Source organism: Echiichthys vipera (assembly GCF_963691815.1).
Source record: "Echiichthys vipera genome assembly, chromosome: 15".
Classification (NCBI taxonomy): Eukaryota; Metazoa; Chordata; class Actinopteri; order Perciformes; family Trachinidae; genus Echiichthys; species Echiichthys vipera.
The window spans coordinates 22,543,495-22,562,435 of record NC_139840.1 but is presented as its reverse complement, the minus strand read 5'-3'; the positions used below and the strand labels follow the sequence as shown (position 1 = coordinate 22,562,435).

At 41.2% G+C, this 18,941-nt stretch overlaps 1 protein-coding gene across 1 annotated transcript; it reads left to right on the top strand.

Moving 5' to 3' along the window:
* Nucleotides 1–12,992: 12,992 nt before the first annotated feature.
* Nucleotides 12,993–18,681, top strand: LOC310957997 (uncharacterized protein). The gene is made up of 6 exons (XM_083928771.1): nt 12,993–13,040; nt 14,411–14,467; nt 14,609–15,075; nt 16,395–16,470; nt 17,411–17,530; nt 17,638–18,681. Exons 3-6 carry the CDS (start codon nt 14,643–14,645, stop codon nt 18,044–18,046), a joined length of 1,038 nt encoding a protein of 345 aa, XP_083784897.1. The 5' UTR covers nt 12,993–13,040; nt 14,411–14,467; nt 14,609–14,642; the 3' UTR covers nt 18,047–18,681.
* The last annotated feature ends 260 nt before the right edge of the window (nt 18,682–18,941 follow it).

The following is an 18,941-nucleotide window of genomic DNA, read 5'->3' as shown; positions in this document are numbered from 1 at the left end:
CGTTCTCTTCCCTCCGTGTCTGCAGCTCACGAAATCCAACACTGAGAAATGTGTGAGGCAAAACGCCTTCTTCTGTGTGTTTTGAATGCTCGTGTAACCTATTCCTGCCCTGCAGGATCCTCTGTGTGGTTTGTTGAAATTCCTCTGTGAATTAGCAGAGTTGTGTGTGTTCAAAGTCCTCACTTTAACAACAGCGACAAGTCAGGCCTCAACGTGCTGGAGGTCATTGATAAGGGACTTTCACTGATTTTAAACTACTGTGTGATTGGATTTTATTGCTATCTATACTTAAAAGGAAGCAAGAATCACAACTGACACTGCACCTGGGTCACTGGGGTAAAGTTCAGTGGAGGGAACGGCTGGTTTTGCAGAAGATTAGGGATTTCTGTCAAAGCATGGACCCACACATATGGGCTGCAGTATATAGTCATGTGGCTACATGTAGGCCTACTGCAGTATATTCTTTAGGCAGTCAGGAACATCCTTTAAGATGCATTTAAAAGTTATGTCTTTCCATGTGAAGCATCCGGTGATAAATTAAAAGTAATTCCAACCTCAATTTGCACCTAATATTTCATTTGCACCTTACTCCATGTGTTCAGGGATGTTCCCAAACTCTATGTCTACTTACACAACATGATTGATATACTTCATTATGTCACATTAACTCCTCTCTCAGGATGTGAGCCATAAAACGGACCAATCAAGACTGTTTCTCTAGATTTCTGAGTCATTTTGAATCATAGGTTTGAATGTGCAAATGGAGCAGGTTCAGGGTGTGAACTAGCAACCAACAGTTGTTTTACAGCATCCTCTGCATATTGCATTATTATGTGATTATTAGCAGACATTTTGACCTGTGATACTCAGGAAATCACAGGTGTTAATAAGAATGGCTCTGTTAAGTAATATTTGACCATTATGGAAAACTTAAAACTCAAAAATTATAATCCTACTCCTCTAGGAGCCAAAACATGTGCTAAAGTGCTCTCATGGGAGCCAAAGGGTGTGCTAAAGTGCCCTCTAGGAGACAAACCCTGTGCTAAAGTGTCCTCTAGGAGCCAAAATGTGTGCTAAAGTGCTCTCATGGGAGCCAAAACCTGTGCTAAAGTGTCCTCTAGGAGCCAAAATGTGTGCTAAGGTGCTCTCATTGGAGCAAAAACGTGTGCTAAAGTGCCCTCTAGGAGCCAATACGTGTACTAAAGTGTCCTCTATAGGAGCCAAAGCATGTGCTAAAGTGCCCTCTAGGAGCCAAAACGTGTGCTAAAGTGCCCTCTAGGAGCCAAAATGTGTGCTAAAGTGCTCTCATGGGAGCCAATACGTGTGCTAAAGTGTCCTCTATAGGAGCCAAAGCGTGTGCTAAAGTGCCCTCTAGGAGCCAAAATGTGTGCTAAAGTGCCCTCTAGGAGTCAAAATGTGTGCTATAGTGCTCTCATGGGAGCCAAAACGTGTGCTAAAGTGCCCTCTAGGAGCCAATACGTGTGCTAAAGTGTCCTCTATAGGAGCCAAAGCGTGTGCTAAAGTGCCCTCTAGGAGCCAAAACGTGTGCTAAAGTGCCCTCTAGGAACCAATACGTGTGCTAAAGTGTCCTCTATAGGAGCTGAAGAATAAAAAATCTTGTGTTAGTGTGTGTATTAGTAATAATTCAATTAATAATCATGTGTTAGCGTGTGTATTAGTAATGATTAATAAGAGTGTGATAATCAATGATTCAATTAATAATCATATGTTAGCGAGTTTATTAGTAATGATTAATAAGAATGTGATAAGTGTGATTATTAGGTATGATCATTTAAAGTGTGATAGTGATTATTAGTCCAAGCTCAAACTTTTCTGTTTCCAAAAGCACACAAACTTTTGACTCAATCTTTTTCTGCTTTCTCCAAAAGCACAGGAACAGTAAGTCGGTCAAGGTCACAAAGACAATGAACTAGCCATGTTGCAAATATGCACCTGGCAAAGTTAGTTGAGATTAGGGAAGTTGCTGTACGTGTTGTGCTTTCTTCACAGATAAAGAAGAAGACTCCTGCTCTACAGAGGCTACTCCTACGCACAGGGAGGAAGATGGAGGCTGGAGCAACTGCTACTTCTAAAATACACATATGCACGCACAAGCGCACACATAACCACGCCTTTGTAACAAGTTTATATGCTGGAGTTTTTAGAATAGATATCAGAACTTCTTGACTCTGATCACGGGTACTGTGTGCTCACAGTTACTCTAGATAGAGAATAGAACATTTCTCCAGACGTCTGTATCATCCGATGTTCTTCTGCTAATAAATGCCTGCTGGCGCACTAAACTACCAACGACTCTGCTGACTCCAGAAAGCCTCCTGTAGAATTTGAATTACGCAATATATACTCTGCTAGGTCCTTTTGATTGGTGTGAAATTCTGAAAAGTATTGTGTAAAATTCCTACAGAGAAACTTGGTGACCCTGGACGTGATTCTGACAAGGAGGCTCAGGTAAAAGGAGCTGCAGAGGTTGGACCGGTGACCACGCGGAGTCACTGGGAACCTCCTGGGGCCGACTGAACTTCTCCACAAGGGCCCATCACTGACAAAAGGTAAGCAGTCACCTATTCTTCTTAAGAAGTGAAGACTGTGATTCGGCCTTAAAATCTAAATTGGTGGAGAATGTCAGTATGTTTCCTAGAGGTTAATTTGATCCAAATTTAGCCGGGGGACTGACGATTGAAAAAAAGGCCTGTTAAACTGATTTGGAATCAGTATAAGTAAAAGGTAAAGGAGTGTTGGGATCATAAATCCTGACAGGTCCTAGGCGCATAAACGGTGCTCAGTAAGACGTTCAGGGAACGCAGAAAGGCCGGAGGCTGTAGAGACCCTCGAATATACATTAGGCATTAAGGACTAAAAGCGCCACAGGGGGATAGCCCCTAGGTGAGCCTAGAAAGCCACCATAGGTCTGGGACCTAAAGGTTCTGGGAACCAAAGAAAAAATTGTAGGTCTGGGACCTAAAGGTTCTGGGAACCAAAGTGTAAGAAATACTTAAAAACTGTGTTTGTTTGTGGGATTGTTGTGTGGGAAGTTTCGAGGATAATAGAGAACACAAACAGATAAAAGTGTGAGTAGGTTTCTGTGGTGGTGGATACACAAGACGATTAAACTCACCACTGGTCTTCTCTTATCTGGGGGTACATAAATAACGGGGCTGTGACACTCGGCTTTTGGTCATTAAAAGTAGTGATTTATATCGTCTCACTCCGCTCTATCACGGTAGAGTAGAAGCTTGAGTGAGGGGAGGATCACTGGGGACTAGATCCACTGACCGGATAACGAGTGTGTGTGAATAAAGAATAAATAAATACCTGTGAATAGTACTTTAACAGCTGAAATAACTATGACAGGCCCTGTAGAGTCCCGGCTGATTGATGGTCGGACTCTTTAACTGATGGTTCACAAGTGTTTATTTTTGGGCAAAATAGATGATACCGTTGCTCCATTAAATCTTTTGACACCTTGAAGACTCTGAACACACCGTGAACACAACGTGAACAATAAGAGTAAGAGCTATGGAATGAAACAAAAATAATATGTAATAAATAAATAAATAATACCATCTATATAATATCATGTTCAACAATATCAAAATAGTGTGTTTTTAACCTTTTACAGAAAATGAATTGTCATTTACAATCATGAAATATACTTTAAACCTATTTTATCTTAATTACAAACTCAGAATAGAGTGCAATAAACAAACATATCTAACTAAAAAAAATGATATTATAACAGTTATTATATCAGTTTGCAGCTTTAACTTCCAAAGATTGTTAATGCACACAAAAAATAATGCTGTATTTATTAAATACTAGCAGCAGTGTAATGAAATAATTGTCTCCTTCAGAGAGACAGATGCTCTGAATCGCTCCAAAACAGCGTTACTGATTAAATTAAAAGCTTAAAATAGACTTGTATAAAACGATGCAAAGCAACACAAGGACATCCCGTTTTGATAACGCAGCACCACATGAAACAAAATGATGACAAACCTTGTGCCCTTATCAGCCAGGTGCTAAACAAACTTGTCAGTTTACATTTCCTTAAGTTTTTGCACTTTTGATAGACCCGTTTGCAAGACATTTAAAAACTGTAAAGTTGTTTTTTCTCTCTCCTTTTCGGCTATACTCTTTCAAAATAAAAGCACAAGCCTAGAAACAGGAAGTAACGGTAAAAATAAACAAATTTTAAGAGATTTCTCATGAAAATGCAACTACACATTTTGGGAATATGATGTGCTATATTAAAGGTAATTTACAGGCCCAGGATTAGGTTGGGATGAATACTGGCAGCGAGTAGCAGGACGGGTGAAGCGAGCCAGAGAATATGGTAAAATATGTATGTATGTAATATATGGTTCAGTTAGAGGAGGAGTTAGAGGAGGACAGAGCACGTGAAGAAGTAGTGGGAAACAGAAATAATGGTCTGAGTAGGTTGTGGCATAAGAGAAAGAAGGAGGAGAAGGAATAGGAGAAGAGGGAGGAGCGAAGAGCAGATTTGCATATGGCCGGACTGGCAGCTGAGAGTGTAGAGACAGCTGAGAAATAGGGCAGAAGAGAAGGAGGCAGAAACAGTACCCCCACCCTATCCACACCCACCCCCGTCACCATCAGCCCCTTGAGCAAGTAGAATATACCCAGATTTGTCTTTACAGTTACCTACGATTGAGGCAGAAGGAAGTATGAAGGTAAGAATGAGAAGAAACGCAGAATATGAGGATACGAAAAAGAGGGAAGAAAGACTATAGTATAATAACAGGTGATTCTGAGAGGGTGAGACTTCAGACAGAAGAGGAGCGCGATGTGAGGAAGAGAGATTGCATGAGAGGGCACAACAGAAAGGAGGGGCTTTCGGAGAGACAGTATGAGAAAAAAGTATGAAAGGGAACATGGGAAGTCAGGAATACTAGGAGAAGAGTTAGAGGGAGAAATAGAGGGAGCAGCAACACACACACGACAGCAACACAAAGCAGGAAAACCCAAACCTGAGACTGACTTAACTGACTCAGACCACTCTGACTATGACTGTAGAAGCCAGAAAAGCGACAAACACGGGAGAAAGAGACAGGGATTTAAAAACAAACACGTAAATCTAAAAAATCAGTATGATGAGTTCTGGCTCAGAGGGGGAGGAAGAGGAGATACTATGGTCAGAATGCGAAAGCAGAGGACCAGGAACTAAGACTAGGGACAGGACCACCGATATATATAAACAATTTAGTTTAGCAGACAAGGAACACATGAATGCACAACTACCACCACTTAGTGACGGAGCTGGAACATGGTGACAGATATTAGCTGGTCTAACCGTAGGCACAGAGCTCACCATGAATGAATGAATGAATTTTATTTTTGGTTCTACATCAGATGTTAAATAAAATGACATAATGTTTTGACAATTTCAACAACAAAAAAAGGATTAAAGGGGCTGAAGCAACTTGCTTTTATTAGCCCACCCTAACATCACAGTTCTGACTGTTTAAACACAACGTATTCACTTATGATTAAACATATATTTGATTAAAAGTATATTTATTTATACCTAAATAAATGAAATAATGTACTTACTTTATATACATTTAAACATATTATACATGTAAACATACATACACATACTCACAAAGCAAAAATCAAAATCTGCAAAATCAAAATTCATATTTGCTTGAATAAGGTTTACTTTTTTCTCATTTCCATGTATTAAAATTAATAACATTTCCCTTTTCTTATTCATTTACTTATTTTGCTCTTTTCCAATTATAACATTTATACATATGCATTAATTATTTCAAATTTCAAGGTCTTTTAAATATCGGTCGTGTTGAAATTACTTTCAGTTTATCATTAAGGTCATTCCACATTTTTACACCAATAACGGACGCGGACACGCACACGCACACGCATATTTGTCTAATGTTAGTTCTTGCTTTTCTTGTTTCAAATCGAAGCAGTCCTCTTAAATTATAGCAATTGTTTCTTAATTTAAATAAAGATTGAATACCTGTAGGAAGATTTTTTACAGCTCTGAATAAGATTTCAAGTATTTTTAGCTTGACTATATCCGTAAATTTAAAATATTAGATTTTATGAAAAGCTCCTTAGTAGAGTCACGGTATCCCATTATAGGTGATGTGAGAGGATTAAGATTCAAGATTCAAGAAGCTTTATTTATTATTTTATTTATCCCGAGGGAAATTATTTTGCAACAGTTTCAATACAAAGGTGGGAAAAGATCAGAGTAACAACAAGCATAGAAACATAATCAAATAAAATAAAGCTAACGTAAAATAAATCAAACAATAACTAAATGTGACAGAGTGCACTGACATAGTGGTTAAACGTAGATATATACAATAAACAACAATACGCACTGTGCAGTTTAGCAGCATATGAAATAAAATAAGTACAAACTAAATAAGTGGTAAAGAGCGATAAGTGATAACAGTGTTAAAAATGTAGCAGCATTTCCTACAGAACTAATAATTATTTGGACAGAAATACGGATTAGGGACAACAGACCAATTAGATTTGGATGCAGGAAAGACTCGCAGGAAAGGTCAGGAACAAACCCAGGGTCAGATCCACTGCAGGGATCAATGTTTAAAGCTGCAGTTATGAAAGGAACAGATAAGGAAGTGCAGGCAAAGATGGAGGATGACCCCAGAGCAGACACAGATCCATTACACATATGGATGAGGACACTTCAACATCACATGCGTAGAGCAGATGAAAGAAAGGCTGTGAGCAAAACAGAGATAGATAATTTGAAAATACAACTGACCAAATTACAGTTAGAGACACAAGCACAAATGAGCCAACAACAGGAGGAGCCAGCACCAATGGGAATCCCCAGTTCCAGTTGCCCCAGTTGCAGGCCAATTCTATGCAGGACCCCCTCCCCAGGGACCATGGAACCCGCCAGGACCATGGGGCCCACCACAATCAAATTATAGAGGAGGAAGAGGACGAGGCTTTAATCCTCGAGGAGGTTATGGAAGGGGCAGGGGCGGATCACCGGGGGCTAGGGACAATGGGTGTTTCGTGTGTGGAGGTCATGGACATTGGGCACGAGACTGTCCACAAAACCAGAGAGGTCTACCAAGAGGGGGACCCCTGCCACAGCGGCAACAACAGCAGGTGCCATCACAACCACAACTGGCCCCAGGTAACCAGTCGCCCCAAGGCACCGGGTATCCAGACCAATACTAGGGGTGCCCAGGGTCAAGGGCAAGGGGAAAGGCTGACTCCTTGCTACAGGAGAAGTGAACGAACGAAAAGTGAACTTTTTAGTCGATACAGGAGCAACACATTCAACTCTGATACAACCTCAGTTCGGTCAACAGCTCTCCAAATATTCCATAGACCTTGTGGGATTTGGAGGACAGCCAATGCCACTCCCTTTCACAGAACCCCTCCCCACTAAAATAGCTGGTTACCAGTTTCATCAAAGCTATGTATATACACACATATCCTATGTGGCCCACAGGGGGTGCAAGTTCATTTCCCTAATAGGGTAAAAATAGACTGTTCAGAGACAATTACTTCAAGATGTAACATTGGACAATGGATCCTAGGGGAAGATCCTGATCAGCAGCAACAGTCGGCCAACGTTTACTGGACTCAATTGAAAGAGGACCCAGACCCGCCAATTACCAATGTTTTGAAACTGTATCAACAATGGACACCGTGGATTCACTCAGTGCACCCATATGAACCGGTCCCTGACGTTCCCCACTGTACTTTTCTCTATGACCGCACCCAAACTGAAGAAGTGTATGAGGAAAGAGTTAGGGAAGTAGAGGGTTCCCCTTGGACACTGACTTCGGACTGTATATATCAGAATCAGAATCAGAAAACCTTTAATGTCCCGCAGACGGGGAAATTCTTTTGTCACAGCCGCAACAGAATATTACAAAATAAAGTTAAATTTTAAAAAGGTAAGAAATAGAAATAGACATATATACATATTCACATGACATGGTGCGGTTGTTCTTGTTTTGTTTGTTTTGTAATAATATAATATGGAGTGAATAAATATGAGTAAATAAGACCAAATAGTGCAAAAACAGAAGTGACCATAGTTCATAGTACATATGTATCAAAGAAAGGAGTAGTAGCACAAGTCCTGCTCACTGTAGAGCAGGCAGAGTGGTACAACATGGGTGACACTGCAGCACCCCATATTAGCTTAGCATTAGGAGCAGGAAGTCAAGCTAAAGATTTAGGGCCCATGGTAAAAACAACATCTCAGTTACAGGACTGGGAACAAACCACAATCCCGGCAGTCACATACTCTAAAGAAGGACAGGTGTACAAGATCACTCATCACATCACCTCACAATCAGAATTAGAGAAAAAGGTAATCCAGGCATCCACTCAAAATTTTGACCAGGCATAGTGTAATAGCGTTAATCTCATCATCCGTTTTTACTCTATCAGGCTCTCGACTGAGAAAAGTAGAGGACGGCTTAGATGCAAATATAATGTACACACACAAAGGAGTTAATGCAGCGAGCTGTTTAGCAGTTCCAGATGACGAAAACCCACATGACTGCATTCCACTGACAACGCAAGCCATTATAGTGAGACCTGACTTGCATGCAAAATCACAGGATCGACCAGACATTGACTTGTATGTATACGGCTGCTGTTTCAGAAAAGATAATGGAGGAGTAAGCGCAGCATGGGCAGTGGTTATCAAAGATCAGGGAAAGTTTGAGACACTAAGTACAAGAGAAGTGAAAGAAAAAACCGTCAGCTCAGCGAGAGGAAGTGATGGCAGTGACAGCAGCTTGTAAGCATGGTGAGGGAAAGAGAGTGAACATATACGATAGATAGATAGATAGATAGATAGATAGATAGATAGATAGATAGATAGATAGATAGATAGATAGACAGACAGACAGACAGACAGACAGACAGACAGACAGACAGACAGACAGACAGACAGACAGACAGACAGACAGACAGACAGACAGACAGACAGATAGATAGATAGATAGATAACTTTATTTATCCCCGAGGGGAAATGAGGTCATCGTAGCAGCGATACAAAACAATCAAAAGTATTAAAAATAAGATAAAATATAAAATACAAAATATGAACAACAATAAAATAAAATAAAAGTACAGTATCGCAGATAAACACTATATTACAATGTGCTGTGTGGATTTTAATGTGCAAGAGAGATAAAGGTGCATTTCAGTGATAGGTCACTTTGAGTAGTGTTAGTTTATTCCCTGAGCGTCGCTCAGCGTGGCTGTGCAGCGTTGTACAGTCTGATGGCAGGCATATGCAGACTCTGCATAGGCCAGTGCAGCAGTGCATTGTCAGTTGAAAGAGTGAGAGAGAGCAGGTTTTGTGACAGCTTCAGGTCTGCCTATTAAGCATGAGGAGGAAATGAGGACAGAGAAAATAGCTAAAATGATGGCAACTATAGGTTTATCATGATTAGATTGTTTGCCTATGACATTATGCTCTAAGAGGGCTAGTGTGAACAGAGAAAAGAAATTTACCCCTTATGAGTTATTTACAGGTCGCACCATCCCTGGACCAAGACAACAGGAACCGCTGCAGCCAGGGGCCACACCAGGACTGGCATGGTCCTACGTGACTCAACTCCAAGGCTGGGTAAAAACATTGGCAGGAAGCCAAGGGAGGTCAGGACCAGTACCAGCCCCACTGACTTTGCTAGGAGAACCTTGGGTGTATGTAAAGACATTGAAAAGAAAGTGGACACACCCCAGGTGGACAGGACCCCATAGGGTAGTGGAGCGAACCTCCACAGCAGTAAAAATACAGGGAAGTGACAAGTGGATTCACCTTTCAAGGTGTAGACAGGGGGAGGAGCCCAAAAGGTCCTTAGATCAAGTCAGAACAGATCTAACCGAACAGGGTTAAGGGACTTCTGTAAATACATATAATCTATTATTGACTCACATACACCATTAGTAAAAACACCACAGTATATAGAGTTGGAAAAAAAAAGAGAGAGCACAAAAACAAACATTGTGTGTGTGGACACTTAGTGTGTTTTTTGTAATATTCATTATTTTAGTGGCAATCTATCTCATATGTGCATGGTTTGATAATTGTTAGAGTTATGGAACTTGGCAGGCCACGTTCGTGGCATTACTTTAGACATCCAGGATTTTGTGGTCTCGGAGGAATGATCACTCTGATGAGTGATCAACAGGGGGAATTGAAGAATAAAAAATCTTGTGTTAGTGTGTGTATTAGTAATAATTCAATTAATAATCATGTGTTAGCGTGTGTATTAGTAATGATTAATAAGAGTGTGATAATCAATGATTCAATTAATAATCATATGTTAGCGAGTTTATTAGTAATGATTAATAAGAATGTGATAAGTGTGATTATTAGGTATGATCATTTAAAAGTGTGATAGTGATTATAAGTTCAAGCTCAAACTTTTCTGTTTCCAAAAGCACACAAACTTTTGACTCAATCTTTTTCTGCTTTCTCCAAAAGCACAGGAACAGTAAGTCGGTCAAGGTCACAAAGACAATGAACTAGCCATGTTGCAAATATGCACCTGGCAAAGTTAGTTGAGATTAGGGAAGTTGCTGTACGTGTTGTGCTTTCTTCACAGATAAAGAAGAAGACTCCTGCTCTACAGAGGCTACTCCTACGCACAGGGAGGAAGATGGAGGCTGGAGCAACTGCTACTTCTAAAATACACATATGCACGCACAAGCGCACACATAACCACGCCTTTGTAACAAGTTTATATGCTGGAGTTTTTAGAATAGATATCAGAACTTCTTGACTCTGATCACGGGTACTGTGTGCTCACAGTTACTCTAGATAGAGAATAGAACATTTCTCCAGACGTCTGTATCATCCGATGTTCTTCTGCTAATAAATGCCTGCTGGCGCACTAAACTACCAACGACTCTGCTGACTCCAGAAAGCCTCCTGTAGAATTTGAATTACGCAATATATACTCTGCTAGGTCCTTTTGATTGGTGTGAAATTCTGAAAAGTATTGTGTAAAATTCCTACAGAGCCAAAACGTGTGCTAAAGTGCCCTCTAGGAGCCAATACGTGTGCTAAAGTGTCCTCTATAGGAGCCAAAGCGCGTGCTAAAGTGCCCTCTAGGAGCCAAAACGTGTGCTAAAGTGCCCTCTTGGACCCAATATGTTTGCTAAAGTGTCCTCTATAGGAGCCAAAACGTGTGCTAAAGTGTCCTCTATAGTAGCCAAAGCGTGTGCTAAAGTGTGTTCTCTAGGAGCCAAAACGTGTGCTAAAGTGCCCTCATGCAAGCCAAAACGCATGCTAAAGTGCCCTCTAGGAGCCAAAACGTGTGCTAAAGTGTCCTCATGGAAGCCAAAACACGTGCTAAAGTGCAAGTTTTTAGGCCGTATTTAAAAGAGCTGATTATCAGTGCAAGCCTCAGGTTTTCTTGGTGTTGGTTAAGACTCTGGCTGCCGCGTTCTGGATAAGCTGCAGTTGTGTGGTTTATTTTATGCTGCGACCTGTAAAGATGCCATTGCAATAATCTAACCTGCTGAAAATATGTAAGTTTATCTGTGTCTTGTGTACAGATTTAGTAATGGTTTTTATATAGCTGTTAAAATTCAGATCAGAGTCCATAACTACATCAAGGTTTCAGGCTTTCTCTGTGGTTTTTACTGCGATTGAGTCTAGTTGAGCACTAATCTCTAGCCTTGTATTTTTTTTACCAAAGATAATAATTTCTGTCTTATTTGCGTTGAGCTGGAGGAAGTTCTGAAAGAAGAGCAATCACACAGGCGGCCTCGGTGACGAAATATTCATCTTTCTGTTGTCGACAGCTACGGAAGCCCTAAAGGGTCATACATTACATACATTTTATTAATGATTAATTATAACAAGATCATTTCCGTCTGTTTTCTCATGATAGACAATAAATTAAATGTAATAGAGATTTCCATCACACCTGCCATGTCATGCGTTGTAAAGACTTCTCATATGTCAAAGAACACCATAGATGACACTGACGATGATTTTTGTTGATTATTTACTGTTATGAAATTATAATCTGTATATGTATGTGCACATTGTAAAAAACTGGCTGCAGCTAATCCCAGCTGACATCGGGTGTGAAGCAGGTTACACACTGGACAGGACGCCAGTCTATCACAGGGTACATAGAGACAAACACAGACAGACAACCATTCACACTCATGGGCAATTTAGAGTCATCAATTAACCTAACACGAGCATGTCTTTGGACTGTGGGAGGAAGCCGGAGAACCCAGAGAGAAAACCCACGCAGACATGGGGAGAACAAGCAAACACCACACAGAAGAGCCCCAGCCGGGTTTGAACCAGAAACAACAGTGCAAACTACCACACCACCGGGCCGTGTCACCCATCGTCCTGATCAATTATAGATAATGTTCTCATTAGTCTGCGTCATCTAAGGGCCTTTGAATGTGCCTCATTAACTACAGTTTTTTATTATTATCTTAAAACAAACTTTACTGTCAACAATATTATATAACAACACCATCAATACCAGTATGAGGCATGACATGTCAGGTGTGATGGAAATGTCAGGGCTATCACGTTTCATCCATTATCTATCTAATTAATTATGTCGTTATGACGGAAAAGGGAGCAAATGAATTGATGTAAGGTATGACCCTTTAGGGCTTCCGTATTTTAGTACTTACTTTACTAACTTACTTTACTCTCAGGCCTATTACGTTTCATTCATTTTCTATTAAATTAATTCATTATTATTTATTTCGGGAAAACGGAGGAAATACAATCTATATAATGGTTGACCCTTTAGGGCTTCCGTTTTCACTAAAATTAAAAATTAAAAAAGTTTCTATCATTCAAACTGATGGTGGCGGTAAGGCGCCATCTTTGTTTTGGGTCAAACGGCAGTAGAAGAAGAATCGGCAGCTCCTCTTCCGGTCCCATGTTTCCGCCGCGCGCATCTTCGATTCCAGAGCAACAACACACAAGTCCGCGAGCTCGAGGGCTCGAGGCAGTATGTGAACAAGTAAGCGGTGTTTGTTTTGTAGTTTAGATTTCGGTAAAAAACAGTCATGAAGGTGTTTAACCCCGTTGATTGTGAACGAGCTGAGAAGCAGTAAGTGAAGTTTTAGTCTAGTGCTGTTGATGTCAATGTTCTGGTGACGTCAGCCCTCAGTTTGTTGTTGTTTATTTCATTTTAGCTTCACCGAGCTACGCTAAGATATGCTAAGGGTCTACTTTATTACAACGGCACCGTTTTTGAGGCTGTAGTGAAGATTGTGTGCTTCAGATTAGTGTAGACCAAGCTTATGATCTCCTTTGTCCTTTTTTAAACAGCCATTCATGATCTATAAAACGTTTCTCGCTGTGTGAGGAACGGTCTAATAGAAATACACTATCGTTCCCAAGCTGGGAAATTGCAGTTTTCCCCAAGTAACAGGTCAGGATCTGTGGGTCCGCCATGTTTCATTCCACTACGACAATGAACACACTTGAACACAACAAACACACTTGAACACAACGCACTGGTGATTTACCGTTCACAAATGGAAAGGACCATCTTTTCCATAGCACGTAAAGGCAGCATCACTTAATCAATACATTTACACAACCATGATGAAAGGCTAACTGGCAAGGTAGTCTCTGAGGTAGTCACTGAGGTAGCCACTAAAGTAGTTACTGAGGTAGTCACTAAGGTAGACACTAAAGTTGTCACTGAGGTAGTCACTAAGATAACAACTAAGGTAGTCACTAAAGTAGTCACTAAGGTAGCCATTAAGATAACCACTAAGGTAGTCACTAAAGTAGTCACTAAGGTGGTCATTAAGATAGTCATTGAGGTAGTCACTAAATTAGCCACTAAGATAGTCACTAAGGTAGCCACTGAGGTAGTCACTATATTAGTCACTAAGGTAGCCATGCACAGATACAATTGAGCAGAAAGACTCAATGTGCCTTCCAAATGTATGTTTCACATTGACATATGATGTATAAAAATGTTAATATGTTAATAATTATCATTGTAATATCTTAGTATTGCAACATTCAAAATCTGAGTATAGGCTTTAGGCCGCTCTAGCGGTTGGGCCCAATTAAAAAAGCAAATCAATGTAATACAATATTTGAAGTGGGGGGTCCTTGCTTCGTCTCTCTTCCAGTTAGGAGGTCATTGGCCTAAAAACCGTTGAAGAGCCCTGAGCTAATAGACAGTAATGTTGGTATTTTATGTTCTGGACATTTTTTGAGTCCTGTCCTCCCTAGGGCTGCAACTAACCACTGTTTCATCGCCCATTAATCTGTCGATCATTTAATTCATCAGAAACAGGTGCAGGATCATACTTTTCTAATATGCTGTATTTCTTCCCTCCCATTGTTTCCCCTTTTCTGTCATTCCAGCGCATATGGCCAGGAGTTGGTCATTCAATCATCGTCCATAAAATTTAAATGCTATAGGTAGGTTGACATGAAAACTTTCTAAAAAGTTTTTGCCTGCAAAATAAGATAAAACTGTGCAGCTCAGGGACCACCACATATTAATGGATCACACTTTACATGTGCTATATCCCAGGTAGTCACTGTTGCTCTCTGTCACAGGTCATTTGAGTATTGTCTGCAGTTGAAAAGACCCATGTATCGCCAACACTCCTCCAGACCGCCAAAGGCCTCCAAGAGGGGCCCCAAGAGAAGCCCCAGCCCAGATGAAGAGGTGATCCAGCGCAAGTTGAGGAGTAAGAGATGGAGGACAGAGCCGAGAGAGACCGAAGGTGGCGACAGCGTAGTCAGTACAGATGAAGGTCAGAGCCGTGACATCATCGACATCATCAACAGTACACATGATGCCAAGGAGGATGAAGTAAAGTCTGTAGAGGTGGCTGATGAAGGACTGGATGAGTCAGATGAAGACTGTGACTCCAGCAGCATGGTTTCTGGTCCTTCCGTCCTGTGCAACGCTTCTCCCAAGAAGCCGAGGCCCTCACTCCGTTTGTGCTCGGCCTGTCACGGTCTCTACCAGAAGGCAAAAAAGATGAAAGCACCAATTAAAAGCAAACTCTTAGACAACGGTGAGTGCACTCATTCCAGTTCTTCTCTTACATTTCCTCCCTCCTGGCATGCTGTTCATCCACCCAGATAGTGATTTTAAGAATATATATTTTACTGTTGGCACGGAAAAAATTATTCTTACATCCAGAGATTTCATTATGAATGAAATCAAAAGCAAAAGTGTTGCTCAGACTTTTTTACACACCCGAAAACCTGACTTAAGAGATGATGGTGCATCCTCTAATGTTACGTTTTCCACTCCGCATTTCCGTCTCCACACTGTGTTTTGCCTCATAGCTTCCGTTAGGGTAAAGGGATGGGAGAATCCTGCATGCGGACAATTTTTTATTGCTTAATGGAACTCAAAAAAACTGGTTTTGTGTAGTGAAGGGTTAATTTTTTTAATGGTTCAGTTTGTTTTTTTAAGGCCCCTACACATGATACACAGTAGAAACGCGTCCGTTCCATTCATTTCCTATGGAAGAGTCTGTAGCGCCCATGGTAGCGGGCCGCACCGCTCAGATTTGCCTCTCTGCTGCCGGGCTCAAAGTTCAAATCAGTTGAACTTTGACCGTGTTGCCACTGACCTTTCAAAAACGCAACCAATGAGATAAAAGCTTTGAGGGTGACGTTTACGTTTCCTAGGCAACCAGAGAGCGTCATCAAGAACTATTTAACGTTAGATTTAAGTCGTATCACTGTCGTAGGAGGACTGCGTCAGGCGTACTATGTCAGACACACTACGTAGTTACGTGATCACAGAAGAAAACGTAATGATTGGAGATTTATCAGCAGTCACACCAGTTTTGTGAAGAGGCAGTTTACGTCTGTTTCTAATACTAACATTCAAAACATTGATTTAGACGTTTACTGGGTATTGAGGGCGACTGTGGCTCAGAGGCAGAGTTGGTCGTCCTCCATTCGAGAGATTGGCGGTTCACTGAACCCCGAATTGCTCCCCGTGCTGTGCATGGGTGTGTAAATGTGGTGTGAATGATTAGATTAGATGGTCTGTAGATGTCCACTGCCATCAGTGTGAATGTCTGTGTGAATGGGTGAATGTGACAAACAGTGTGAAAGCGCCTTGAGTAGTCAGAAGACTAGAAAGGCGCTATATAAGTACAAGTCCATTTACCATTTACCATTAACCATTTATCTGCGCCCAACCTCACAGTGAGCCCAGCGCAAAAAGCTGATCATTTGAAGGCCCCTTTAGGGTTCTGTTTTGCATTGCTTCTATAGAACACGACACATATAAACATCCTCTTGTTTGTACTATTCACATATTCAGTGCACAGATGTATGCTAACATTTTCCACCTCTCTTTCTGGGTCTTCAGATCCCAAGTCCCTGACATGTGACCACTGGGTCCTGATGAAGAACTGGAGACCGAGGAGGCTGCCTAATGCAAAAGGGTAAGACTGCGTGTGTGTGTGTGGTTGTGTGCAGTTACTGGCTTTAAAGGTCCCATATTCTATTCCTTTTTAGGTACAAACTTGAACATTTAATATTCAAAAAGCACTTTATTTTTTTCATACTGTCTATATCTGTATATTCAGTTTGAAACGCTCCGTTTTAGCGTTCGTGTCTCTTTTAGGGCCCATCCACACGAAAGCGCGCTTTCCTGTAAGCGCACAACTTTTGTATCGTTTTGGCCGACCATCCGGGCGCAGCCGGTGTTATCTGAGCCGGAAAACAGTATTCTTTGAAACCGGGAGTGGAAAGATTTGAAAACACCCCTCATGGCGTTGTGGTCTGGACTGTTTACTGAACTAGACTCTGAGCCACATGCATGGGAATGAATTAGGCCGGCGGCATATTTCTCCTTTTCCCTGATGCTCTGAATAAGGTGCTAAATTGGTCGCTAGTTGCTTTTTATAAATAAAGTTGCTAAGAAGGTGTGAAAAGTCTCTAAATGTAGTGAGAAAGTGGCGCCTGTGAGTGCTTTGGGACGGGAAAGGGGCTCACAGCAGCACCCTCTGCTCGTTGAGGACACCAAGTGCAAAAAATGGAGAAAAAGGTTGTTTTCCATCGTGTGGACGTACCCTGAAACACTCTTTAGCACTTTTACACCTGTCTCTTTTAACCAACCCTACCGGAAAAGCCTGGTCTGTTCTGATTAGTCAGAGTTTCTGGTTCTTTCACTTTGCACTCTCTGCGTCTCAGCCGCACCATTACAGGCGGGGAATGACTGTAACAGCGTTTTGACACTTAAGCACTGTTTAAATAGCACTATTTTTATAGCCAAAAAAGTCACGGAAGTCTCTTTTTTTTTATAGTATGGGACCTTTTACGGTGCAGCCCTGCAAATTCATATGCCATCAGCTCATTATGACTGCACCTCTGTTTTGTCAGGAAGCTTCTGATCCACATAAAACTGGTTAAGAAAAGACTTCAGGTCCAGAAAGGTGCAAAGCGACCTGCGGAAGAGGGAGGAGAATCAGTCTGCGAGAGGCCGCACACTTTCCTTCAGAGGTAATGCACCTGTACACACATTTCCTACAGCAGGAAAGCAGGGCAGAAAGCCTGTCAACGAAAAAAAAAAAAAAACATGACTTGAATGTGGCGTGTCGTTGTGTCAGGAACCTTAGACGTGTCAGAGAGCTCGTGAAAAAGGAGAGGAAGAAGAAGAAGAGGAGGAAGAGGACAAGAGATGGTTCCCAGGGTCCTCGCGTCGCTAAGCAGCAGCGTCTCCTCAGCAACGATCACAGCCAACACACAAGCATTAGCAGTACCGACGACAGCGGTCTTCACACGACCAGCGGCCACAGTGGCAGTCCCGGTTTCGAGTGTTGCAGCGATCAGGAAGTGGACGATCACGCGGACACAAATCAGACCGCTGAGATGAATCACACCCAAGTCACCCTGAACACCACCAAGCCAACAGAGGTCCCGCCCAGGAAGAAGGCACCCAACAAGACGAGTGGATTCAGAGACTTGCTGGCCCAGTTGCGTGGCAACAGCAGCATTATCGTCAGGGAAACACGTTAGCCAGGTGACTCTGTCTTCTTTAAACGGCTACGGTAGTCAGTTAAGTATTTATGCCCTTTAACTCAAAGGTTCCTCATTTAGCCCGGTTATTATTAATATCTGTAAATACTCGTTTCCATTAACCTGGCGTCACACACCTTTTGAATTCTGCATGTTGCAAGTTATTTATTCTTTCATGAATTTTTAAATAGCATTTATTTAAAAGTTTCATTCAACAGGACGATTGTGAATAAATGTTTATTACATTAATGCTGTATTTACTGTACCTATGAGTCCCAGTTCAATATGATTTACTAATTTAATTCAGGTTGTGAGTGAGTGGTTGGCTTCACACTAGAAAAGAGACAAAATTAAGTTATTTTTATTGTACTTTTGTCCCACAATACAAGCCACAGTTTGACGTCCGACAGCGTTGGGCTGCATAATTTCTTCTAACTACACAATAGAAAGGAATATTGATTTATTTAAGTCCACACTGTATACCTAAGTAGGTGGATTTGCGACGCTTAGGTTGTCAAGATACCAGGATTTCTAAACTTCAAAATAATACTAGTTTTAAAAAAACTATACCTGATTCCATGGCAAGAAGAAAGTCACACAATTGTCTTTTCTTTTTTATTATACGCCTGCATACAAGGCTGGTACAGAAACGGTCAGTAAACACAAACACACAGCTGTTTTGATTCCCTGTTGTTGAGAATCTGCTTTTTTATGTCTTCAGTACTCTCAGTAATATCAAATGTAGATATATTGTCATTTTGGTACATGTTGAATTGGAAAACGATTAAAGTATCGATACTTTAGACAACGTCATGGGACACGTTTTATCCTTTTCTCTTCAGTATGAATTAAACTCTTTATACCAAGAATATTAAATGAACGGATATTTTCCGGT